At 35.2% G+C, this 23,873-nt stretch overlaps 1 protein-coding gene across 7 annotated transcripts in view; it reads right to left on the reverse strand.

Moving 5' to 3' along the window:
* LRCH3 (leucine rich repeats and calponin homology domain containing 3) overlaps window positions 1-23,873 on the reverse strand; it is a 115,910-nt gene that overhangs the window by 57,014 nt on the left and 35,023 nt on the right. For all 7 annotated transcript variants that reach the window (XM_060010829.1, XM_060010827.1, XM_060010828.1 and 4 more), the window contains exons 2-6: window positions 16,866-17,010; window positions 15,132-15,258; window positions 11,974-12,079; window positions 7,246-7,382; window positions 5,974-6,083 (exon numbers count right to left, since the gene is read on the reverse strand). In XM_060010829.1, coding sequence (XP_059866812.1) covers window positions 5,974-6,083; window positions 7,246-7,382; window positions 11,974-12,079; window positions 15,132-15,258; window positions 16,866-17,010 — 625 coding nt within the window. The remainder of the gene's footprint in view (window positions 1-5,973; window positions 6,084-7,245; window positions 7,383-11,973; window positions 12,080-15,131; window positions 15,259-16,865; window positions 17,011-23,873) is intronic.

The following is a 23,873-nucleotide window of genomic DNA, read 5'->3' on the forward strand; positions in this document are numbered from 1 at the left end:
TCCTCATGCACCAGGAAACAAAGAGGGAAGAAAAAGTCTCTTGCCTCTTCGGCAGGTCCAGACTTTTTCTCGGACTCCCTGCCAGCTAGCTGTGGTGCACTAGCCCCCTTCAGGCTGTGTTCACGCCACCAACCCCAGTCCTCTCCCTGCGATCCGAGCGAAGCCCAAGCCTCAGCTCCCAGTCCCCACCCGCCCCGGCGGGTGAGCAGAGAAGCCTCTCGAGCTGGTGAGTGCTGGTCGGCACCGATCCTCTTTGCAGGAATCTCTCTGCTTTGCCCTCCGCACCCCTGTTGCTGTGCTCTCCTCTGCGGCTCCGAAGCTCCCCACCCCGCCACCCACAGTCTCCGCCCGCGAAGGGGCTTCCTAGTGTGTGGAAACCTTTCCTCCTTCACAGCTCCCTCCCACTGGTGCAGGTCCCATCCCTATTCTTTTGTCTCTGTTTTTTCTTTTTTCTTTTGCCCTACCCAGGTACGTGGGGAGTTTCTTGCCTTTTGGGAGGTCTGAGGTCTTCTGCCAGTGCTCAGTATGTGTTCTATAGGAGCAGTTCCACGTGTAGATGTATTTCTAATATATCTGTGGGGAGGAAGGTGATCTCCGCGTCTTACTCTTCCGCCATCTTCTCCCAGATCTGGGTTGTTTGTCTTTTTAACATTAAGTATAAGCAGGTATTCTTTAGATATTCTGGATAGAAGTCTTTTGTCATATACGTATTTTGTAAATATCTTCCCCCAGTCTTTGGTTTGCCTATTTGTTTTCTTAATATTTTCTTTTCATAAATAGATGTATTTAATTTTCATTAAATTTAGTTTATCATTTTTTTAATGGTTATTCGTTTCTGTGTCCTCAGAAATCCTTGCCCACCCCAAGTCACAAAGATATTCTTCTATATTTTCCTCTAAAAGTTTTATAGCTTTAGTTTTTACTTGTTTATAGCTTTAGTTTTTACTTGTTTTTAAACATAGTTTTAAAAGTTAGCTTAATTTGAAGTCTAAAACATGATAAGGACTCTTGTTAAAAATTGGTCTATTAGCATTTCATTTAGTAAGACTGCCTAGGTTGAAAACAACTTTCAATGGTACAAATTTAAAATATGTAGTGTTCTTCTGGTATCGGATTTTTTATTCCATGTATTCTAAGTTTGTGTACATAACTTTAAAAAAATTATTGTGTCATGCTGTCACAATGAATCAGAACCTAAGGTACAGGGAAGGAGCAATGTATTTGGACTTCACAGATAATCCAACCAACTATTAGCTCAAAGAAGTCACTTAACCTTTGTAAAATGAGGTTAAACATTCTTACTCATATGCCTTCACATAAAGTAAAAGGTGTTAAGTAAAAACAAAAGAACAGAAACAAAACCCTATGTGAATGTAAGACATTTTTATAACTTGTCATTTATTTTTACTGATAAAGATCTTACTTTTTATGTATTTAGTAATATACAGACCTATTTGTCCAATGTGCTAAACATGCTCTGATTATAAAGATCCAAAAATATAGGTATTTTCCAGCTATCTAACTCATTTTCCTACCCTCCACTACAAAGATCATTTAGCAAAATAAGTGTCTCAGTATAATTCCAAAATTACTTCTCTCCAAAAAAAAGTAGTGAATTTCCCCCAACTTCTTATCTTGAAAACATTCATATCTACACAAGAGTTGGGAGAGTAATACAATGATATCTATTTGCCCTTCATCTAGATCTCCCAATTGTTAGCATTTAAGTAAAATGTTTTATGTGTACTGTCTACGTGACATGTCTGCTTTTATGCCTGTTTTAGAGTCCAGATCTTAAGGACAGGTACTGTGTGTGTTTTATCACAGCAAAGTCAGGCCAAGGTACCTAATTTTAAAAGCTTTCTGATGAAATATATATTTAAGTCATACTTAAAGAATTCTTTTTTGCAGATGCCAAAAGAAATACATGTATTTCAGGATTTACTGAACAGTACTTTTTAATATTATGTAAAATTTTCAAGTAAAGATTTTCAGATTTCTAGAGGATACTGTTCTATATAATGTATTTTCTGTGAAGTGACCAATCAAGGTAAGCCTAATTTTACTGTGCTATTTTATAAGTGGGCAACATAAAGAGAATAGAATCTTTGCCTTAAGCTATTATTTTATCTTCTTTATTCAGTTACCTTTAGCTTCTCCACATATTTGTTCTTTCTCAGAGATTAGACTGGTAAGATTAAAGTGAGACATAGGTTAACCAACCCTCCAGGTTTGTTCAGGATTTTCCTGGTTTTAGCACTAAAGTCCTATGTCCCAGAAAACTCCTTAGTCACAGGTAAACTAGGACAGATGGTCACCCTATGTATAAATATGGCCTTTGTGAGGCCAGGAAGAGTTGTGCCAGCCAGGCTCCAGCTATGTCCTATTAGAAAGTCCAGTCTCTTTAGTAAACTACCTAGCATAAAATGGATTCAAATGCTTATGTTACTCTGTGTGGCAGGGAGATGAACTGTGAATCAGTATAGTGCAGTAAGGAGTTTAAAATATGGCTTTTTTCAAATAATTTAACAGATCTGGACTGATAACTTGGCACCATCATTTCTTAGCTATGTGACTTTAATTAACCTGTTTTACCTCTTTCAACCTCTGTTTTCTCATAAGTTTAAAAAAAAAAAGATTAACAACACCTATCTCACAGAGTTGCTATAAAGATTACTTGAGAAAATATAAGCTAAGGACCTGCACAAAGCATTAAATAAAAGTTATCATTCTATGAAGAATGTGTTCTTAAGAGAGAGTCACCAAATCTGCTTCATTTGAGTTTAGTTCACCAAACATTTATTGAATGCCAGGCAGTTTTCCAGCTGCTTAGAATATAAATATGAATAAAGGATGGCCACTGCTTTCACAAGCTCAGGCTTGTTGTAGAGAATTAATTCCACTACCGGGGATACAGAGGCAGGACTTTTCTTACCAGTGGCTTAGTTGTTCCTTAGTTTTGGCTCACTGCCACGTCATCATAAATAAATATATTTAGTCTAAAGCTGCTTAAAATCATCACAGCAAAAAAGCATAGTTCACTTTAGATCACTATTTTAAAAAATGTGTGCCATTGTATAAAATAAGAAAGTTATCACAACAGTGCAAATTGCTAAAGGAGTTGGAAACATTTACAACTGAAAATGAGTAAAAACATTTGTGACCTTTATAAAATGATTTAAGAAAGACTGTGTGTTGTTTTTATGCTACACAAAAGTAGTTAGAAAGTTGCAACTAAGGATTGAAATTACCACAGCAGTAACTTGTACTGAATACCTGAAGAGCTACAGGATTAATAAAAATTCTCTTTAGCAAAACAGAACTCTTAGACTAAATTTCTCCAAGATCACAGTAGACAGCTAATAACTCTAATGCCTAATATTCATATAGGGCTTTATGGTCAGCAAAGCACTTTCAAACACAGATCATTTGATCCTCACAACTACTGTTAGAAATATAAACAGGGTTAAAGATCACATTGAAGAAACCAAGGGTCAGAGAGGTTAAGTGAACTGCCTAATAGTACAGAGATCCAGAGCTAGAACTAAGGCCTTCTGACTCCATGACTGCATTTTGAATAAATGCACTGCTAACTACAATGCAGTCTTACTAATCTGTACCTTAGTGAGAAAGACATGAAAGTATGATGTCTCATTTGCTGGTGCATGAGGAGTTGAAGGAAATATTTTTGTTTTTTATATATATATATATATATATATATATACATATATATATATATATATATATAAATAAAGTAACATAACTCTGGAAAAAATGGAAAATGCAGAAGACAGATTAACCTAGGGAGCATAATTAGGGATTATTATAGGGAATGGAATATATTAGATCTATAATTACTAATTCCTTTGGAGAAACATGACATGTTTATGCTATTTAGACTTCCTATTTAGGAAAGGTTTCTCTATTGACTCAAGCCTTCCTGTATCTCTTAGCAAATACACACAAGTCTCTTCCCAGGATTTCTTGATATGTTTTTAAAGTAAAATAATGAAGTTGCTATATTTAAAAAAAAATTAGGCCAAGACTAATTAGTCTTCAAAACGAAGGATAGAGTCACAGAGAGAAATAGGTTCTGCAATTAGCACTGCAGCCCTCAACCAAAGCTCACTGTTCATACAGGTAATGATGCTTCCTCCTTGGTTTCTTCAGGCATACCCTCATATACACATACCCAGTAATCATTATTCATATCTTACACACAAACCTCAAAGGCAACAGTAGCAGTTTAATGTTCCTACTCTGCTATTTCTGGAGAGGAATACTTTTCCTTCCCAAGGATTACTAACTCCAAGGGAGAAAATAAATTAGTATATATATAAAAGAAAACCTACTTTTATTTATTGTACATCTATTTTAAGAGTACAGGAGTAGAAACTTTTAGAAATATTTAAATAGGAAAAACAAAACTTTCTTCTATAAATAAGAAACAAGAGTTCCATATTATAAGTAATGAACTGAGGTAGGAGGAAAAAGAAATGAAAAGGAGATAATGGAGAAAATTTTAAATTCTTGGTATTAGTGGTCTGGGTCTCCTCATATCCACCCCCACTGCCAAAATCCTTCCTCTAAGAGAGGTCTAGATTAGCACATTGTGTAAGACCTAATCCCTACCATCTGGCAAAACCTTTTATGTCCTCCTTAACACCACATATGTGCTTTCAGTCCTCTCAGAGTTAAAAGGGTTTATCTATCTATCTATCTCTCCATCGGCTGTGTTGGGTCTTCGTTGCTATGCGTGGGCTTTCTCCAGTTGCGGCTGAGCCCGTGCACTGCAACTACTGAAGCCTGTGTGCCTAGAGCACCTGCTGCGCAACAAGAGAAGCCACTCCAATGAGAAGCCCCCTTATGCCTCATTCACACAGAATCTTCCTCCCTTTCAGAGTTTATCACTAACTTGAATATGCATCTGCTTTTTTGTTTTGTTTTTGTTTTTTTTTGGCTGTGCCACACAGCTTGCAGGATCTCAGTTCCCTGACCAGGGATCAAACCCAGGCCCCCTGCACTAGAAGTGAGAAGTCCTAACTACTGGACCACCAGGGAATTCCCTATGCATCTGCTTTTTAGTTTTTTTTTCCTTCAAATTATTTTTGTATTTTTAATGCCTGCTTTTAGAAACTCTACCAAAATAGAAGTTTGTTAACTTAACTCTACCAAAATAGAAGTTTGTTAATCTGTTTTAGACTAGGACACTGAGAAGGTTAGGACTGTGCTTTTACGTAAATGTGACAAGTTCCAAGAGAAGGCCTAAAGCGTTCTCTTTTGAGTAAAGTCTATGAATATTACTGCACCTTCACTGAGACATCAATTTTGCCTGTTAAAAGGCTTTTTGAATTTAATTCCTGCTACTTAAGATTGTTCCATTGGTTGGGAATGCCAAAAAGTAACTTTGTAAAAGTCAGGTGTTATATGTAGCTGAGGGATTCACAGACTTAAAAGATCGTGAAGTGACATTAAAGGTCATCAAATCCAACCCCTTCACTCCCTCTGGGAAAAATGAAGCCCAAAAAGTTTGAATGACTTGCCTTAAGTCACAGAGCTAGTTAACAGGAGAGCCAAAGTTAGTATTCAAGTCATTTAGACCAGTAGTTTTCAACTGGGGACCCCTCAGAGGATATTTGGCAATTACTGGAGACAGTTTTGTTTGTCACTTTGGAAGGTGCTACAGATGCCAGGGATGCTGTTAAACACCTTCCAATGTATAGGACAGCTCACCACAAAGAATTGTCTAGTTCAAAATATCAACAGTGCTGAGGCTGAGAAACCCTGACTTAGGACTACACTTTGTCACATCTATGTAATCAACTTTTACTTAATATAAGCATTCTGAGAAAAATTGTGTCAGACTAGGATATTTCCCTTTGGTCAAACAAAGAGTCAGGTAAATTTAAAGGTTCAGTTTATTTGATTCTCTGTGAGATGGAATATAATAATGAAAGAATACAACATACTCACCAGGAGCCAAAACCCATGGGTCTTCTATCATAATCTGGCAGATCTGGAGCAATCTTACAAGCCTGTATGTTCAGGTATTTAAATATGTGGATTTTGCCTTTTATACATATCTAAACAAAGTAACATATAAATACAACCAAATTATTACTCATCTGAAATATATGTGTCCCCTAGCATTTTAAAATAAAAACACATTTTTACTTAATGTATATTGGAAATAGAAGGCATTTCTATCAAGTATATACAGTAATATTAAAAAATGTACTGATTATAACATTATATCATTTGTTACTTTAGGCGTTTAAGTGATATAAATGTAGGTTTTTGTTTTCTAGTCACTAATAAGTTTCAGTAACATATAAAATAAATAATTTATGATTATAAACACTGTTAGAATACCAAGTAAACTTATATTGATTGGTTAGGCATAGTCAGGGATTTAAAGCATTGCTCCCCATGGATTATATTGGTAACTTTTGTTTTTAGGAATCCAACAATCATGCACAATTACGTTTTCAATCTTACTTCCTGTAAGAGAGAAAAGCAGGAAATGATTAAAAAAGTTATATACACTTCTGTTGCTACCTACTGACTTCCGTCCCACAGTCAACACACAAATTCTTTAGGATTATGAGGCCTTTCTATAGTTATGAAGTTTACTCATAAAGTTTAACAGTTGCCATACAGAGGCTTGTACAAGACCATCAATTAATTGCAGAGTAAGGAAAGCTACAGTGAAAAATATAAGCTGGTCAACACTTTTTAGACTACAGAATGTCTAGAATCTATTTGTAAAGCTACCTTATAATATCTTTATTAAGTAGTTTCATTTCAGTCACTGATAAACAAATGACCAAACTGACTAAACGAGGAACTTAAGATTTTAGAAAATAGGAAAGTACAAAAACAATGGTCATGAGAGATACATTGATGATCTTTAGTTCTGTAAGCTGAGTATTTTGTCTTTAGCATTTACATTGTCTACATTTAAGTTTTACTAGAAAGAAATAACTCAAATTTTATTAGAAAAAAACTTTAAGACTCCTTCAAATTAAAAAGAAGTCAATTTAGTGAAAGGAAAAACATTTTTGGAATATTACCTATCTTCCATCCCATTTATTCAAGGCTTCTAAAGAATACATATGAGTTGTGAATTTATTTTAAAAGAACTTAATTTCTAAAAAAAAAGATAAATACATATAACTTATAACTTTTAAACTTCATCTTTTGTCAAAAAAGTTCATAACATACTTCAAGTCAACTATGGTTTACCTGTGCAGGAGGAGATTGTAGTGGATTATTATCTAGGGTGATCATCTGTAGGTGCCTGAGATTCCGATAACAAACAGGGATTGTTGTAATTTTATTGCAGGAAAAGTCTAACCGTATCAAAGGCAACTCTGCTAGCTCTGCAGGGAGATAAGGTGGAAATAAACAGTTAATGATAATTTCAAAACTAGACAACTTTTTTCAGGAGCTTCTAGCTAAATATAATGGATTTAACATAAGTATTCACTTCCATTCTTTCTTAGTGATTAACTGATATACAGCAAAGTGGCATAAAATGAAATCTAGTTGCTTAGGGATGGTAATATTAATGAAAAGCAAACTATTTGACCCCTTATAGAACAACAGAAAGTCTTAGAAACTAGGTCTGATACCACAGAAAGGTGTGAATAACACAAGGATTACATGATAATCTGTATAAAGAACAGGTTAGATGCCTAGATCTTCAATCCCAACTCATGCAGCTAGGTAACTACTCCTTTCCAATCATGACAGGAGCTGAATTGAAAGGCTCTGAACTCAAGGACCGCAGGCACAATGGAAAGTCAGGATGAGTTCCCTGCTGAAAATGGAGGATTTAAGTAAAAGTCTACAAACTTGACCACAAGACCTTAGCACTTTCCTCCCCAACCTTACCCCATCCCCAGCTCCTGACTGGCAGTAGTTAGGAACATACACAACACTGTAGAAGAAGGAAAACATCTTTCTCTGGAGAAACTATATTGTTCCATATAAAAGGCCTGTAGATATTGATAGGGAGTTTCCCCCAATAAAATATCCAGCTTACTGCTTAACTACTATTATACAATTCCTGCTCAGTATACTTGGAATTTCTAATTAGCTCTATACAGACAGTACATGATCCACAGACAATTAGAAGAGCCTCCAACATGTAAGACAGAAATCAAAACACGCAAGCCAATCGATAAAAAGAGCTCTGAAAAAATAGGTAATATATAGAAAATAAAAGAAAACTTTTAAAAATTAGAATTGGGCTTCCCTGGTGGCACAGTGGTTGAGAGTCTGCCTGCCGATGCAGGAGACACGGGTTGTGCCCCAGTCCGGGAAGATACCACATGCTGCGGAGCGGCTGGGCCCGTGAGCCATGGCCGCTGAGCCTGCGCATCTGGAGCCTGTGCTCCGCAACGGGAGAGGCCACAACAGTGAGAGGCCCGCGGACCACACACACACAAAAAAAACTAGAATTAATGTCTCTAATTTCAGAGAGATAAAATACTAAATTACTGAAACAAGAAAGGAATGTTTTTTTAAAAAATCAGAGAAAGGGCTTCCCTGGTGGCGCAGTGGTTGAGAGTCCGCCTGCCGATGCAGGGAACATGGGTTCGTGCCCCGGGCCGGGAAGATCCCACATGCCGCGGAACGGCTGTGCCCGTGAGCCATGGCCGCTGAGCCTGCGTGTCCAGAGCCTGTTGCTCCGCAGCGGGAGAGGCCACAACAGTGAGAGGCCCGCGTTCCGCAAATAAATAAATAAATAAATAAAAATAAAAAATCTGAGAAAAACAAGGGTTCTTAGAGATGAAAAATACGATGGCAGAAATTAAAAATTCAGAAGAATGGTTAGAGTATAAACGGTTGGAACTGTTTACCACCTGGTTAAACAAAATGATGAAGAAATGGACAATAAAAAAGATAAGAAAACCATAGGATCAATTAAAGGAGTCCAATATCTAATTCACAAAAATTCTAGAAAGAGAAAACAGAGAAATCGGAAGATAGGAAATTATCAAAAAAGAGATATAAGACAATTTCTTATATCTTATATCAAAGGATGTAAATCGAAGGATGTGAATCTCTGGTTTAGAACGAAGGATGTGAATCTCTGGTTTAGATAGAAGGATCTATCTAAACGAAGGATGTGAATCTCTGGTTTAGATAGAAGCCCACCAAGTATCTATTTTATTGAATTAAAACAACTCATACTATGGCACATCATCATAAAACTTCAGAGCGGTAGGGAAAAAAAAGGGAAGACCTTAAAATATTCCAGAGGAAAAAACTGGTAACAAACAATGGACTGGAATTAGGAATGGCATCAAATTTTCCACCATTTTTTTTTTTTTTTTGGGCCGTGCCATGCAGCATGTGGGATCTTAGTGCCCTGACCAGGGATTGAACCCATGCCTCCTGCAGTGTTAAGTCTTAACCCCTGCACTGCCAGGGAAGTCCTTCAACCATTAATTTTTAAAATTGAAAGCTAAAAGCGAAAAAAGACTTGAAAATCATTTGACACAATAATTTTCAACCGAGAATTTATAACCAAATTATTAATCAACAGTGAGCACAGAATAGATATTTCTTTTCAAGTGAAATCTCAAAAAATGTTTTCCTATGACATGTTCTCAGGAAATTACTAGAAGATGCCCTTTTAGCAAAACAAGGGAGTAAAGTAAGAAAGGATTATTTGTCAGTTATACCTCAATAAGGCTGAAATTAAAAAAAAAAAAAAAGTAAGAAAGAAGACATGAAGTCCAGGAATAAGAGGAATAAGAGTTCAGCAAAGAAGAAGAAAAGCTAGGCAGAAAATAACAGAGAACAACCAGTCCAGACTGGAAGAGAAAGAAAAAAGGTTCAATGAGGGAGATATTCAGGGGAAAAAAAGAAAGATACATAATCTGATTGGTTTGACTAATAAGGCTGCTGGAAAAAGAGGGAGGAATTAGCCACAGGTACATAAAAAGCTAAGTAAATTTTTTTAAAAAGGACTTACTAACTCTAGAAAAACAACAATAAAAACAAAATGTCAAAGTTGATAAATCCAGCAATAGCTGTAAAAGCAGATCACTTAGAAATGTGTCAGCAAATAGTAGTGGAAAGAGTCAAAGGACTTGAAGGTATATGCTTCTGGCCATTGAAACTGGAGAGAGGAATGACTGAGGCAGGAGAATGCTATTATTTATTTTAAGCTTTTTATTACTATTTGACTTTTTGAATAATGTATTTGATAAAAATTAAAATTAATTTAAAATCAAAATGACAATATAACAAAAGATGTAATATCTTTATCTACCAAACTGTAATATGTTAGAGATCACCAAGGAACATGAACTTCCACACTAACTTGTGTGGGTGTTGGATGAAGCTTTCCTGTCATCTCAGTTTAACTGAGTATGCTGAGATTACAAGATTAGTCTACAAAAAAAATTTGAAACTATCTGTGTGACAATTTTCTTGGTAATATGCATTCAAAATAAAATAGAGAAATAAATTAGATGATAAAACTATCAGACTGCAATCATCATCTGAAATCCCGGATTTTCATTTTCACCAAAACCTCAATTGTTTTGATTATTTAATTTCATATTAAGCCAGTATTATTGTATTAGTAAGCCTTTAAAGATCAACCACAGTAGGTGGGTCCTGAGTAGAGGGGTAATCCTGATAGAAATTTTGAGTTATATGTCAGTCATGATTTTGGTCGGTCCTGCTAATGGCCTGCATTCCCCCTGCTGAGGTGGTAGAAGGCAGAACCAGGAGGAAATGAGGAAGGCTCTGAAGATAAAAGGTATAAAGGTTACTGGACAAGCCTACTGAGGGGAAAGATATGCAGGATTTTGGGTAGTATGGTTGCAGTAAATGTATAAAAGTGGAATGAAAATCACTTTCTGAGACGCTTACTCGGGATCAAAAAATGTCAAAGCTACACACACTAGTATATTAGAACTCAGTATCATACAGGATCAAATTGGTATAAACATCTGGATTCTACAATGCAGCAAAAGCATCATTAGTTAATTCAATATTTACTGTACATTAAAAGTCGTATTTTGTAGAAGAACCTAGATAATCGCTGTCACGAAAACATCTTCTAAAGATTCCTTATCTTTGAGACAGACATTCTGAAATGTTTATAGATGAATTTTTGGAAGTTGTTTCAAGTTAATGTAGAGGACAGAGCAAGAGAAAGAGGACGGGAGTAGAGCTGAAACAAGAACTTCCATGAGCTAATGACTGATGTAGCTGGGTGATTCATTGCTCTCATTTAGATATGAAATTTTACATAATAAAATTAAAGAAATATATACTCTGATTTAATAAAATAATGATTTTCACCATTTTCACTTTCTCTTGTAGCTTTCTCTTTCATGAATTTATATTTTTGAACGATTGATCAATTATACCTAATTAATTTGTTTAATCATTTTTATCATTCAAATACATGTACTAGAACTTATAGTCAGCCTAAGACGACCAGTCTCCTAGTGCAGTCTCTCACTCCATTCATTATTCATTTTACACATCACCTCCACACAGTTAATTAGCCTCTATCTGAACATTTCCAGTGAAGGATAAAATTATTAAATTCAAATCAAGTCCATTTTAAGTCAGTCAGTGCTAACTGCAGGAATATTTTCATTATACTAAACTATCCCCTTATCAAAAACATGTTATGTTTCTCCTAAGTAGTTATGCCAACTGAAATTTCCAGTGATCTTACCCTGAGTTATTGATTATATCAGTTAACAGGATCTAAAATTACAATCACTGTTAAATAGTTATTGGAGCTCTTCACTGAAGAGTCTAGCTTTTAAAATCCACAACGGAACAGATAGCACATATTAAAGAAACCATTACATTTCAAATACTGGCTGTAACTTTTATACATTTTTGAAGTGCCCATCAGTCTGAGAGATCTTTAAAATAAAAAGGCAAGAAACAAAACAAAACAAAAAAAACTATTTCACAATTTCTTACCTTCAGGCAAACGTACTAAGTGATTTCTTCTTACATTAAGGTCTCGCAAGGCCTCCAAATTACCAATTTGGGAAGGGATTGTTTGAATTTCATTGCAGCTCACATCCTATTTCAAAAAGATACAAAGTAAAGAATTGTACTAATATTACAAACTTGCATGCTTTAAACTATCTGTAAAATGAGGTTGGACAAGATAATACCCCTCTTGTTGTAAAAAATACTATGATTCTGTGTCCAAGAATAATCCCATAGTTTGCAATAGCATTTAATTTTTAAAATGTATAGGCTTTTGACAGACTCTATACACTGTATATAGATCTACATTAATTTTGTGAGCAGAACTAAAATTAAATGACTTAAGATGTGGACAGGAGGCCTAGAATATCAGATCAAATGAAAATGTTGGTGAAAAGGTTAAAAAAAAAGGTATTAAAACAGATCTTTAGGACAATATTTTTATTTTATATTGTTCTAAAGAAACTAGAAGAAAAAACAAAACTATGATAAAAATTATAATGATAAAATTATTTGAAAGGAAATCCCATTCTCAAAATACAAGTTCAACTATTCAAGAATATAAAATAAAAATGCACTGAAGATGACTCAAATCATTCTTTATCAAACTGAACATGAGGGAAAAATAATAAAGTACATATAACTCAAAGGCTATGGAAAAAGTAGATACTATTCTATTAGCAGCTCATCAACCTGATTCTAATACATATATTAGGTAGGCCTTCTGGTATCTTGGCAAATAGCTTGATTCCACTGGTTCTGAAAAGAGACTGACTCCAAGGTTCCAAGATTGATAATTTCAGGATTCCATAATTCTGAGACAAGCCAGAATTTGTAAACCCATGCATAGCAACAAGAAGCTGTCTAGGTTAATAAAAGCTCTAAGATGCCACAGTAACACTTAAAATTCCTCCAATATATAAATAAAAAGAAAATACTGAGACTTGTTATTAGAAAAGACCACTTACAAAAACTTCAATAAGCTTCAGACATTATTTTTAAATTTTCCCAAAATATTCTCAGAAAGAAATAATACTATTTTTACCTTTCCTACCCATTCATGATTGAAGTAGAATCAGAAGCTAGACTTCTTAGCCCAATGCTCTAGGTATCAAAGCTAAAAGGGTTCTAAAAGAAGTCAAGGGATCACTGGTTAAGAATCCACCTGCCAGTGTATGGGACATGGGTTCGAGCCCTGGTCCAGGAAGATCCCACATGCCACGAAGCAACTAAGCCCGTGCACCACAACTACTGAGCCTGTGCTCTAGAGCCCGCAAGCCACAACTACTGAAGCCTGCATGCCTAGAGCCCATGCTCCACAACAAGAGACTGCACTGCAATGAAGAGTAGCCCCTGCTTGCTGCAACTAGAGAAAGCCCGTGTGCAGCAACAAAGACCCAATGCAGCCAAAAAATAAATAAATAAAGAAGTCGAAAGGATAGGAAGATTGAGTCTGAACCAGAAGGGAATAGCAATCTATAATATCTCTCTCAGAAAATATGTATGTTGAAAGACAGCACTTTACTTCCACTAAAAAAAAAAATGAAGGGAAAAAAAAGGAAAAGAAGCAATAAGGATGCTGCAGAAAGACCCACGAGGGAATCAGGAGCATTACGATTATTAATTTTTACTCTGCCACAAGCTGTTTTTTATGACTGAAGTAACAACTCACTTCTTTCATAGAAAGCTAAAAGCACCTTCTGTGAGACATATCTATCTTTAAAGCATTTAGGATTCAATAACTAGAAACAGAAAGTTTAAATAGTGGTCTAGTATCTAGACTCTAAATTTAATATATTTGTGAGTTCTTATATGTGACCTTTTATATTCATAATCCACCTGAAAAAAAAAAAGTGACCCAACATGTGGTCCAATTAGACTTTTATGTGTACAGTCAGTTGTCCCTCAGTATCTGCAAGGGATTGGCTCCGAGGATACCAAAATCCATGGATGCTCGAGTGTCATACAAAATGGTGCATAATTTGCATATAACCTACATACATCCTCCTGTATGCTTTCAACCATCTCTAGATTACTTATAATACCTGATACAAGGTAAACACTATGTAAATAATTGTCACACACGGCAAATTCAAATTTTCCTTTTTAGAGACTTCTGGAAAAAAAATTTTATTTCTTTTTTTTTGGCCATGCTGCATGGCTTGTGGGATCTTAGTTCCCCGACCAGGGATCGAACCCACGCCCTTGGCAGTGAAAGTGCAGAGTTCTAACCACTGGACCACCATGGAATTCCCAGAAAATTTTTTAAAAAAATATTTTTGATTCACCGTTGGTTGAATCCACAGATGCAGAACCTACAAAAACAGAAGGCCAACTGTATTTATTTTTTGTTTATGATGTACATACATCTTTGTTAATAAACCTACATGGAATTGTACTCCCAAATCTCAATGGACATAATTGTATTTGACCATTTCAGAAATAGGAATCATAGGTTCTGGAGTTAAGGTAGACTGGTTTCAAATTCTACTTCAGTTATGGAACCTTTGGAACCTTTGGCAAATTACTTAACCTATCTTGAGTGCTGGTTTCCTCAGCTATAATATGATGATAACAACTCATAATGTTATTGTGGTGATTAAATAAGAAAAGTCTTATTCCCATGCCCAGAACAAAAGCACTCAAGAATAACAAGAAGTGGTAGGTGAAGGTTAAGCTTCTTAGAAAATATAAAGAATAGCTCACTTTAGAGTGGGAGCTAGGTTCTAAAGATAGCCTATAAGGTAGAAAAGTAAACCTGACCTTTGTACTGCCCATTCCCTATAGGCACTAACCAAAAATCAGAATATTGATGCTATTAACAAGATTTAATTTAAAAAATTCAAACCCTTTATTAAATTATGTCTCAAAAGTTTAATAACATAGAAATCACTTAATATTCATTAGAACCTGATTAGACTTTGATAAGACTTGTACTTTCAGTTCTTTCCTAATTCTGTGTTGAAGCACTTGAGAGCTCATCAATCAGTAAAACTTCATTATCAGTACTTGAAAATAACTCAAAAACACAAAAGAGTATGTGTGTGTGTGTGTGTGTGTGTGTGTGTGTGTGTATATATATACACACACACACACACACACACATATATACAAAACAACCAAAAAATGAAATATTAACTTACAAGTTCTGTTAAATGTCTGAGATGTCCAATTTCTTCTGGAAGTGAGACCAATTTGTTATTACTAGCAATTAAGACTTTCAATGGTAAATCACACAAGTGTACTGGCAATGTTGATAGCTGGTTTCGACTAAATGGGTAAGTAGAAAAAGAGAAAAGTCAGAGTCCACCACTCAAGGAAAAAAACTGCCATCTTTCTCATTCTATACTAAGTATACTAACAAAGTTAAGTCTTGCAAGGAACAAACAGGATATTAGATTTGAGTTCAAGTCTTCATTTCCTCACTTGTCAGCTTTTGTGTTTTTAGGCACAACATTTAATTTATCTGCATCCTACACAGATTCCTCATCTGTAAATCACAGGGCTTACAGGACTCTTGCACCACAAAACTCCTTTGTAAATAATGAAGTGCCATATAAACAAAACATATTATTATTTTATTAAATTTATATAGGAAAAAATGATTTTAAAATAGGGTAGATAACTAACATCCTCTCCTCTTCCTTCCAAAGAGTTATATACAAAGTGTCTGTAATTTACTTCCCTCATCATTACATTATTATAACCAAATGTACATAAACGACCCAAATATAATTCTATGGGAAATAAGGGACAGATTGTGATTTCAAATATATCATATTAACTGAAGGATAGGTAAGGAATTTTTATTTATACAAAAATATACAAATCAGAACTGAAAGTAAAAAACACATCTATCATTAGGATAAAAATAAGTTAAAATTTTACTTATGCAGATTTAACATCTTAATCCTTAGTAACAATTGCCCCCCCCTTTTCAAGATCTTTGATGATTTTACTAACACAGATCATAAGCCTTTAAAACTTTTAAAATCTAATAATTAGACATTCACATACAAAACTGTCTACTAGTGCTACTTTGATCATGGGAAAAAACTGAGAGAATAAATATCCGAGAGGGAAAATGAGTTTCAGAAATATATAAACTGTGCATTAAAATGATTACATATAAAAATATTTCCAAAGGATATTTAATGAGAAGGGGAAAAACTCATTTAAAAATTTGACTAAAAGCCTACAAAAAAGTAAAAGTTCACCTATAATTATATAACTCAGACACAACATTTTGATGAATTTCCTTTACTTTTCTACATTTGTTTATCTTCTCCAGTCAACATTTATAACTTTTATAATGAAATAAAATAACAAAAGAATTCTTGTAAGATGTGAAAAAATGGAGTAGGTGAGTTGAATAAATGCATTTATATATTCAGAACTTAGTACACAAAAATACGTAATCACAAAAACCAAACAAAGTAATTTCAGATGTACTATTCTCATTTGATGAAGCTTACTTGAAAATGTAATCGGAAAACCACTGCTACAAGACTGCTCCAAGTCTATTAGGCTAATGTCTCTTAGAGTTTGTTAATTATTACAAACACAAAGACAAAGGGAGAAACTAGAGGGATATAGAAAATACTGCTAATTTAGTCTAAGAATATGTCGAGATACTGCTGATATAAACAGACAATATAAATTTTTTTTTAATTATTATTTTTATTTTTTGGCTGCTTGGCATGTGGGATCTTAGTTTCCCAACCAGGGATTGAACCCGTGCCCTCTGCAGTGGAAGCATGGAGTCCTAACCACTGGACCGCCACGGAATTCCCCAGATAATGTAAATTTTAGTGAAAGGGAAGAGGAAAATTGAAAAGATCACACAAAACTAAAAATTAAAAAGAAAAAATCCTTACCTAATATTTAAGAACGTTAGAGCTTGCAAGTTTAGAATTGCCTCTGGTATATACCGAATACAATTTTGGTATAAATTGAGATTCTCAAGAGAAACGAAGTGACATGCTTCTATGGGAATTTCTGAGAGGCGATTTCGTGACAGATCTGAAAGAAAAAATAAATTAAGTTTAAAATCAATCCTTGGAACTTATTTTACTGAAATTTTAATTAAAAAAGCAGGTTTCATAATTGTTTGAATTTCCTAGAGCTCCTATTGTGGAGACTGGTCCAGATTAAATATTCAAATATTAAATGATTGAATAAACCATTTTAACATATGCCTCTATACCTGTTGCTGGGAAACGCTGATTCCTTTTGGGTCTCTACACATACTAAAAAATAAAACCATTATTCTTTGCAAGGAACATAAATTGCAAGGAATACCAGCTTAAAAATTACATCACAGATCATGCTAAGTACCAAATATCCTAGAAAACAAATGGATCCGTAAAATCCACCTTCCCAAAAGCTCAGACAACATTCTAAGGTTTTCAGAAAAGCGAAGCAAAACGAAACAAAAAAAAATATTGCCCCTTTCTTTACAGAGCAGCTAGGCCCGTGAGCCATGGCCGCTGAGCCTGCGCGTCCGGAGCCGGTGCTCCGCAACGGGAGAGGCCGCAACAGTGAGAGGCCGCAAAAACAAAAAAGTATCACTGTCATGTCAAAAGCACTCAGGAACCATCTTTGCTCCCACTGGCTAAAGATGAGATAATCTGAGCTTCAATAACGATAATAATTGCAGCGAAAAACAATAATAATAATTGCAGCGAATTGAAATCTATCACATATTACTGAATTTATCCTCCCCAAAAGATGATAAAGAACCAATTAATTACCTTGTAAGCTGATAAAGGGGGGGGGGAAGCAAACATTTACCTTGCCTTCCCTATGTGAACTGTATCACTGAGTAACCAAATAGATAAAGGGAAGCATCTTTATATAAGTGTTCTAGCTATAAATGAAAAATAATGCTAGAATATAGCATTTTGCAACTCTCAATGAATTAATGGATCCAGAATTGAGTATTAATGACTGTTATCTTTACAAAAAGATAATCAGAAAGTATATGCCCCCCATTAGAAGAACAGAACATCATTTATGGTCTTGCCAAAGGGACAGAACCTGAGTCAAATCAAGCTTTTCCATCAGCTGCAAACTTTCAGAAAATGAAGAGGACAAAGATGTATGCTGAAATACAGTCACTCTATCATTAACCATTTAGATTTAATTAAATACACTGTGAGATTCATTTGATCTCTACTGTTTTCTCTCTTCTTCTGCCTCTTAAATTCTCTGTTGAGAATTATTTGGTGAGAATCCTTTAACTTTCCCTAGATGGAGGATCTGAATTCCTGCACATCTGCAAGTACCTTGCTTTCACCATAACAAGTGAATGATATTTCAGCTAGGTATATATAGACAATTCTTTTCTTGGTAATCTGTAGACGTTATTTTACTATCTTCTAGTTTCCAGTGTCACACTGAGTAGTCCAGCACATATATGATTATTTTTCCTTTGTAAGCAGCTTGTTCTTTGTCTCCCTCCACCCTTAAATTAACACTCTGGTCCAGAACTCAGTTGGTTCTTTCAATCCTTCTTTAAACCAGAGAAATTCTCCTCTATTATACCTTTAGTTGTTGCATCTCCTCCATTTGCTCCTTCTCCTTCTTTATATTTTTTTTCTGTTTTGATATACTCTTCCACTTAATGTTCCAAACCACGAATCTGAGTCTCAACAGTAATCATTCTCTCCTTAAATTAATATATAGAAAAGTTTTTCCCCTCACTTTTTAATTCTTTCATGCTATGATTAGAAGCATGTCACCCTGTTTCTCTTGAGAATCTCAGGATAATTTAGTTTTGTTTTGTTTTGTTTTAATTGAAGCATAGTTGATTTACAATGTTGTGTTAGTTTCTGGTGAATAGAAAAGTGATTCATAAAACTTGATATATATATACTTTTTCAGATTCTTTTCCATTAGAGTTTGTTACAGGATATTGAATATAGTTCCCTGTGCTATATAGTAAGACCTTGCTGTTCGTATCTGCTAATCTCAAACTCCTAATTTATCCCTTCCCTCCCCTTTCTCCTTCGGTAACCATAAGTTTGTTTTCTACATTTGTGAGTCTGTTTCTGTTTTGTAAGCAAGTTCATTTGTATCACTTTTTTAGATTCCACATATAAGTGATATCATATGATATTTGTCTTTCTCTGTCTTACTTCACTTAGTATGATAATCTCTAGGTCCATCCATGTTGTTGCAATGGCATTATTTCATTCTTTTTTACGGCCGAGTAATATTCCACTGTGTGTGTGTGTGTGTGTGTGTGTGTGTACACACACACACGCACACATACATACATACACACACACCACATCTTTATCCAGTCATCTGTCAATAGACATTTATGTTGCTTCCATGTCTTGGCTATTATAAATAGTGTTGCTATGCACACTGGAGTGCATGCATGTATCTTTTCGAATTAGAGTTTTCTCTGGATATATGCCCAGGAGCGGGATTACTGGAACATTCTGTTTTATTTGTTAAACTTGTCATCTATCTCTTCGAATAGTTCTATTTCATTGAAGTCACTTCTTCTAGATGTAATCCGTGTTCATCCTCTCTGGCTGCTGGAGTTCCTTTAAATGAATTATCTTCCTTTGCCAATTCATGGCTTGCCTCATCTTTGGAGCTCAGATCAAGCTGCTAGAGTACCATGAATGGCATTCAACATCAAAACAGTGGAAGCAAGCTCCATGATGCACTGGAACTAAGCTTCCCCTCTGGGGCACAGTTCTTCCTGAGAACTCAAAAGTTTTGATAACTGCCATAGGTTTTTGTCTCTTATTTTCATTTGGATCCCAGTATATCCCCCAGACTCACATATTCCCTACAGGTCCCACCAGCCTGTGAGCCTCCAAGTTGCTTCACTCTGAAGTAGTAGTTAGTAATTGAAGTTGGGAAAGACCACCATCTTACCAAAATGCCTCCCCATATTGTATTCATTAGGAAAAAGTTAAAGCCCAGGTAACAGAGGGCATCAAATATTTACAAATAAAAATTTCCTACAGGGCTTCTCTGGTGGCGCAGTGGTTGAGAATCTGCCTGCCAATGCAGGGGACACGGGTTTGAGCCCTGGTCTGGGAAGATCCCACATGCCGCAGAGCAACTGGGCCCGTGAGCCACAATTACTGAGCCTGCGCGTCTGGAGCCTGTGCTCCGCAACAAGAGAGGCCGTGATAGTAAGAGGCCCATGCACCGCAATGAAGAGTGGCCCCTGCTTGCCACAACTAAAGAAAGCTGTCGCACAGAAATGAAGACCCAACACAGCCATAAATAAATAAATAAATAAATTTAAATCATATGGGCTTCTAAGAAGACCTCTGCTTAAAAAAAAAAGATGCAGCTGTAAACTGTCACCCACGCTTGCTGCCCTCCCTTAAAAAAAAAAAATTTCCTACAGAATCACATGGTAAATAACTTATTTAATACAAAATACAACAAAAATTATTTTATAAATTCCTATTTAAATTGTTAGTATGATTTTAAAAACTGAAGAAATGAAAGAAATTAATTTCAATTACAAACTGCTCCTTAGGGACTTCCCTGGTGGCACAGTGGTTGAGAATCTGCTTGCCAATGCACGGGACACGGGTTTGATCTCTGGTCTGGGAAGATCCCACATGCCAAGGAGCAACTAAGCCTGTGCGCCACAACTACTGAGCCTGTGCGCCACAACTACTGAGCCTGTGCGCCACAACTACTGAGCCTGTGCACCACAACTACTGAGCCTGTGTGCCACAACTACTGAAGCCCAGGTGCCTAGAGCCCGTGCTCCACAAGCGAAGCCACCGCAATGAGAAGCCTACGCACCGCAATGAAGAGTAGCCCCCACTCGCCGCAACTAGAGAAAGCCCACACACAGCAACGAACATCCAATGAGGCCAAAAATAAATAATAAAATAAAATAAATAAATTTATTAAAAAAAAAGTGTCAGCAGAACTTCATTCTTTCTGGAGCTTCTAGGAGAAAATCTGTCTTCTTTTTCCCAGCTTCTAGAGTCTGTCCACATTCTTTGGCTCATAGCCCCATTCCTCCATGTTCAAGTCAGCAATATCAGGTGGAGTCCTTCTGATGCTGCCATCTCTGTGGGTCTCCTTCTTCTGCCTCCTTCTTCCACTTTTAAGGATCCTTTGATTTGCTCATCTCTCCCTGCTCCCAAATAATCAACGATAATCTTCCTATTTGAAGAACAGCTGATGAACAACCTTAATTCCCCTTTGCCATGTAGTGCAACATATTCATAGGTTATAGGGATTAGGATGTAGACTAATCCCTACACCCTACATCCTAAGGTGGGGGGAACATAATTCTGCCTAGCACACCTCTCAACTTTCTAAAAGTAAAAGCATACTTTATGTGTTTTCTTTTGTGACCTTCTCTCAACATTTGAGATTCATTCATGTAGTTGCATACTGCAGTAGTTCCTTCATTTTCACTGTCTTCATACTATTCTATATGAACGTGCTACAATTTATTTACTCATTCTACTACTGATGAACATTTCGATTACACACTGAACTAGGAGAGAAAATGCTGTGTAATAAGATTTATGTATCATCAACTTCAAAAGAGCATGCCAAATTGTTTTCCAAAGAGGTTGTACCAATTTACACATTTACCAGCAATGTACAAAGAGTTCTTGTGGCTTCATATCCTTGCTAATACTTGTTATTGAGATGTTTTAATATTTATTATGTTTTAAAGATTTTTATACAGTGGCATTTCATTGTGATTTTCATTTCCCTGATTATTAATGAGGTACAACAGCTTTTCATATGTTTATTAGCCATCTAGATTTCTCTTTTTGTAAAGTACCAGCTCAAGTCTTTTGGTTTGTTGGACATCTTTATAAATTCTGAATATGAGACTGTTATCAGTTATATGTGTTGCAAATATGTTCTCCCACTCTGTAGTTTGAAGTTTCACAGTCTTTGTGGTGTCTTCTGATGAAAGTCTTTAATTTTAATACAGTAAAATGTTTCATTAATCCTTTCCTTTATGGTTAGTGGTATTTGCAGTTTTAAAAGAAATCCTTCCCTACTCCAAGGTCACAAAGATATTCTTTTCTAAAGGTTTTAGAGTCTGACATTTAATCTACCAGGAATTTATTTTCTAGTATGATGTGAGGCAGGAGGCCAATTTCATGTTTTCCTACAGGGATACCCATTTATCCCAGTGACAGTTATTGAAAAGATCATCACCTCCCCCCCCCCAACTATTTCCCTATAACACCTGTCATATATCAGGTGCCTACATTTGTATGGGCCTGTTTGGGGGCTTCTCTAATCTGTTCCATTGCAGTACTTATATATTCTTATGTCAATATTACACAATCTTAATTACTATAGCTTACAATGATTCCTGAAATCTAGTAGAGTGATGTACTCCTACATCACTTCTAGTAGGACAGGTATTCCTTCCTTTTTGTAGTTCTTCAAGTGTGTCTTGGCTTTCTAGGTCCTTTGCATTTCCTTGTAAGTTTTAGAATGAGCCTGTTATATCTCATAAAAACACTTGTTCGAACTTTTACTGAGATTGCACTGAATCAAACATCAATTTGGGAAAAAATGACACCTTTACTTGATTTATTCACAGGTCTTTATGATTTTATAAATGATATATATTTTTCAAGTTTTATTTTCTAACCATTAGTTACTCATAGAAATAAAATTGATTTCAATATATTGATTTTGTATCTGGCAACTTTGATAAATCTTTTTATTAGTCTATAAAATTTATCTGTAGATTCATTTGGATAGCTCCAAATCCACGATTACCTAGTTCTGTGAATAATGAAAGCTTGTTTCTTCCTTTCTGATATGTACGTACGTACGTACGTATGTACGTACGTACGTACCTATCTATCTATCTATCTATCTACCATCTAATTCCCTTACAGTGCTGGCTAGGACCTCTAGTATAATGTTGAATAAAAGCAGTAATTGAAGGTATTCTTGTCTTGTTCCCAATTTCAAAGGTTTTCTGTAGATATTGTTTATCAGATTAAGGAAATTCCTTTCTATTCCTAGTTTGCTAGGAGTTTTTTATCAGTAACAAATGTCATATTTATCAATCTCTTTTTCTCCATCTATTGAGATGATCATAGGATTTTAATCTTTTACTACATTAATATTGAATTTTACTCTTTATTCCACTATTATTTATTCCATTTGTGTAGAACTGATTTTTTCCTTATTAAAACTTTATTCTATCAGTATGATATTAAATTTACTTTCTAATGTTAAATCTTGTATTCCTGGGATAAAATAAATTTAGTCATGATGTATTAGTTTGGGGGTATTCCCTCTTTTTCTATTGACTGAAAGGATTTATACAGCTTTCAAATGATTTCATTTTAAAAGCTTCTTAGAATTCACTGGTGAAGCCACCTGGGCCTACGTTTTCCCTAAAGGAAGATTTTTCACTATTGACTGAATTTCTTTAATATTAATAAGACTATTAAAGTTTTATATATATTTTCTTGAACCAGTTTTCAGTTATTACAGTCTAGGAGTTTGCTATTTTCATCAGAATTTTCCATTTTATTAGCATAAAGTTGTTCATAATATCTTCTTTATTTTTTTAATGTTTATAGCATCTGTGGGGATGGCTCTATTTTCATTTCTGACTTCGGTTTTTGTACCTTATTTCTTTCTTGAGCAATCTCATCAGAGATTTGAAAATATCATTAGTGTTTTCAAAGTATCCATTCTGGCTTTGTTAACCCTATTCATTGTACAGTTTTTATTTTGTTAATTTCTGTTCTTACCTTTATCATCTTCCTTTCATTGGGGGAGAGGGGTTGTGCTATTCTTTTCCTAATTTATAGAGATGGAGGCTTAGCTCAATAATTTTTAGACTTATTTCTTTCCAAAAATATGCACTTAAAGCTTTTATAAAA

This window comes from Delphinus delphis, chromosome 4 (genome assembly GCF_949987515.2).
Source record: "Delphinus delphis chromosome 4, mDelDel1.2, whole genome shotgun sequence".
Classification (NCBI taxonomy): Eukaryota; Metazoa; Chordata; class Mammalia; order Artiodactyla; family Delphinidae; genus Delphinus; species Delphinus delphis.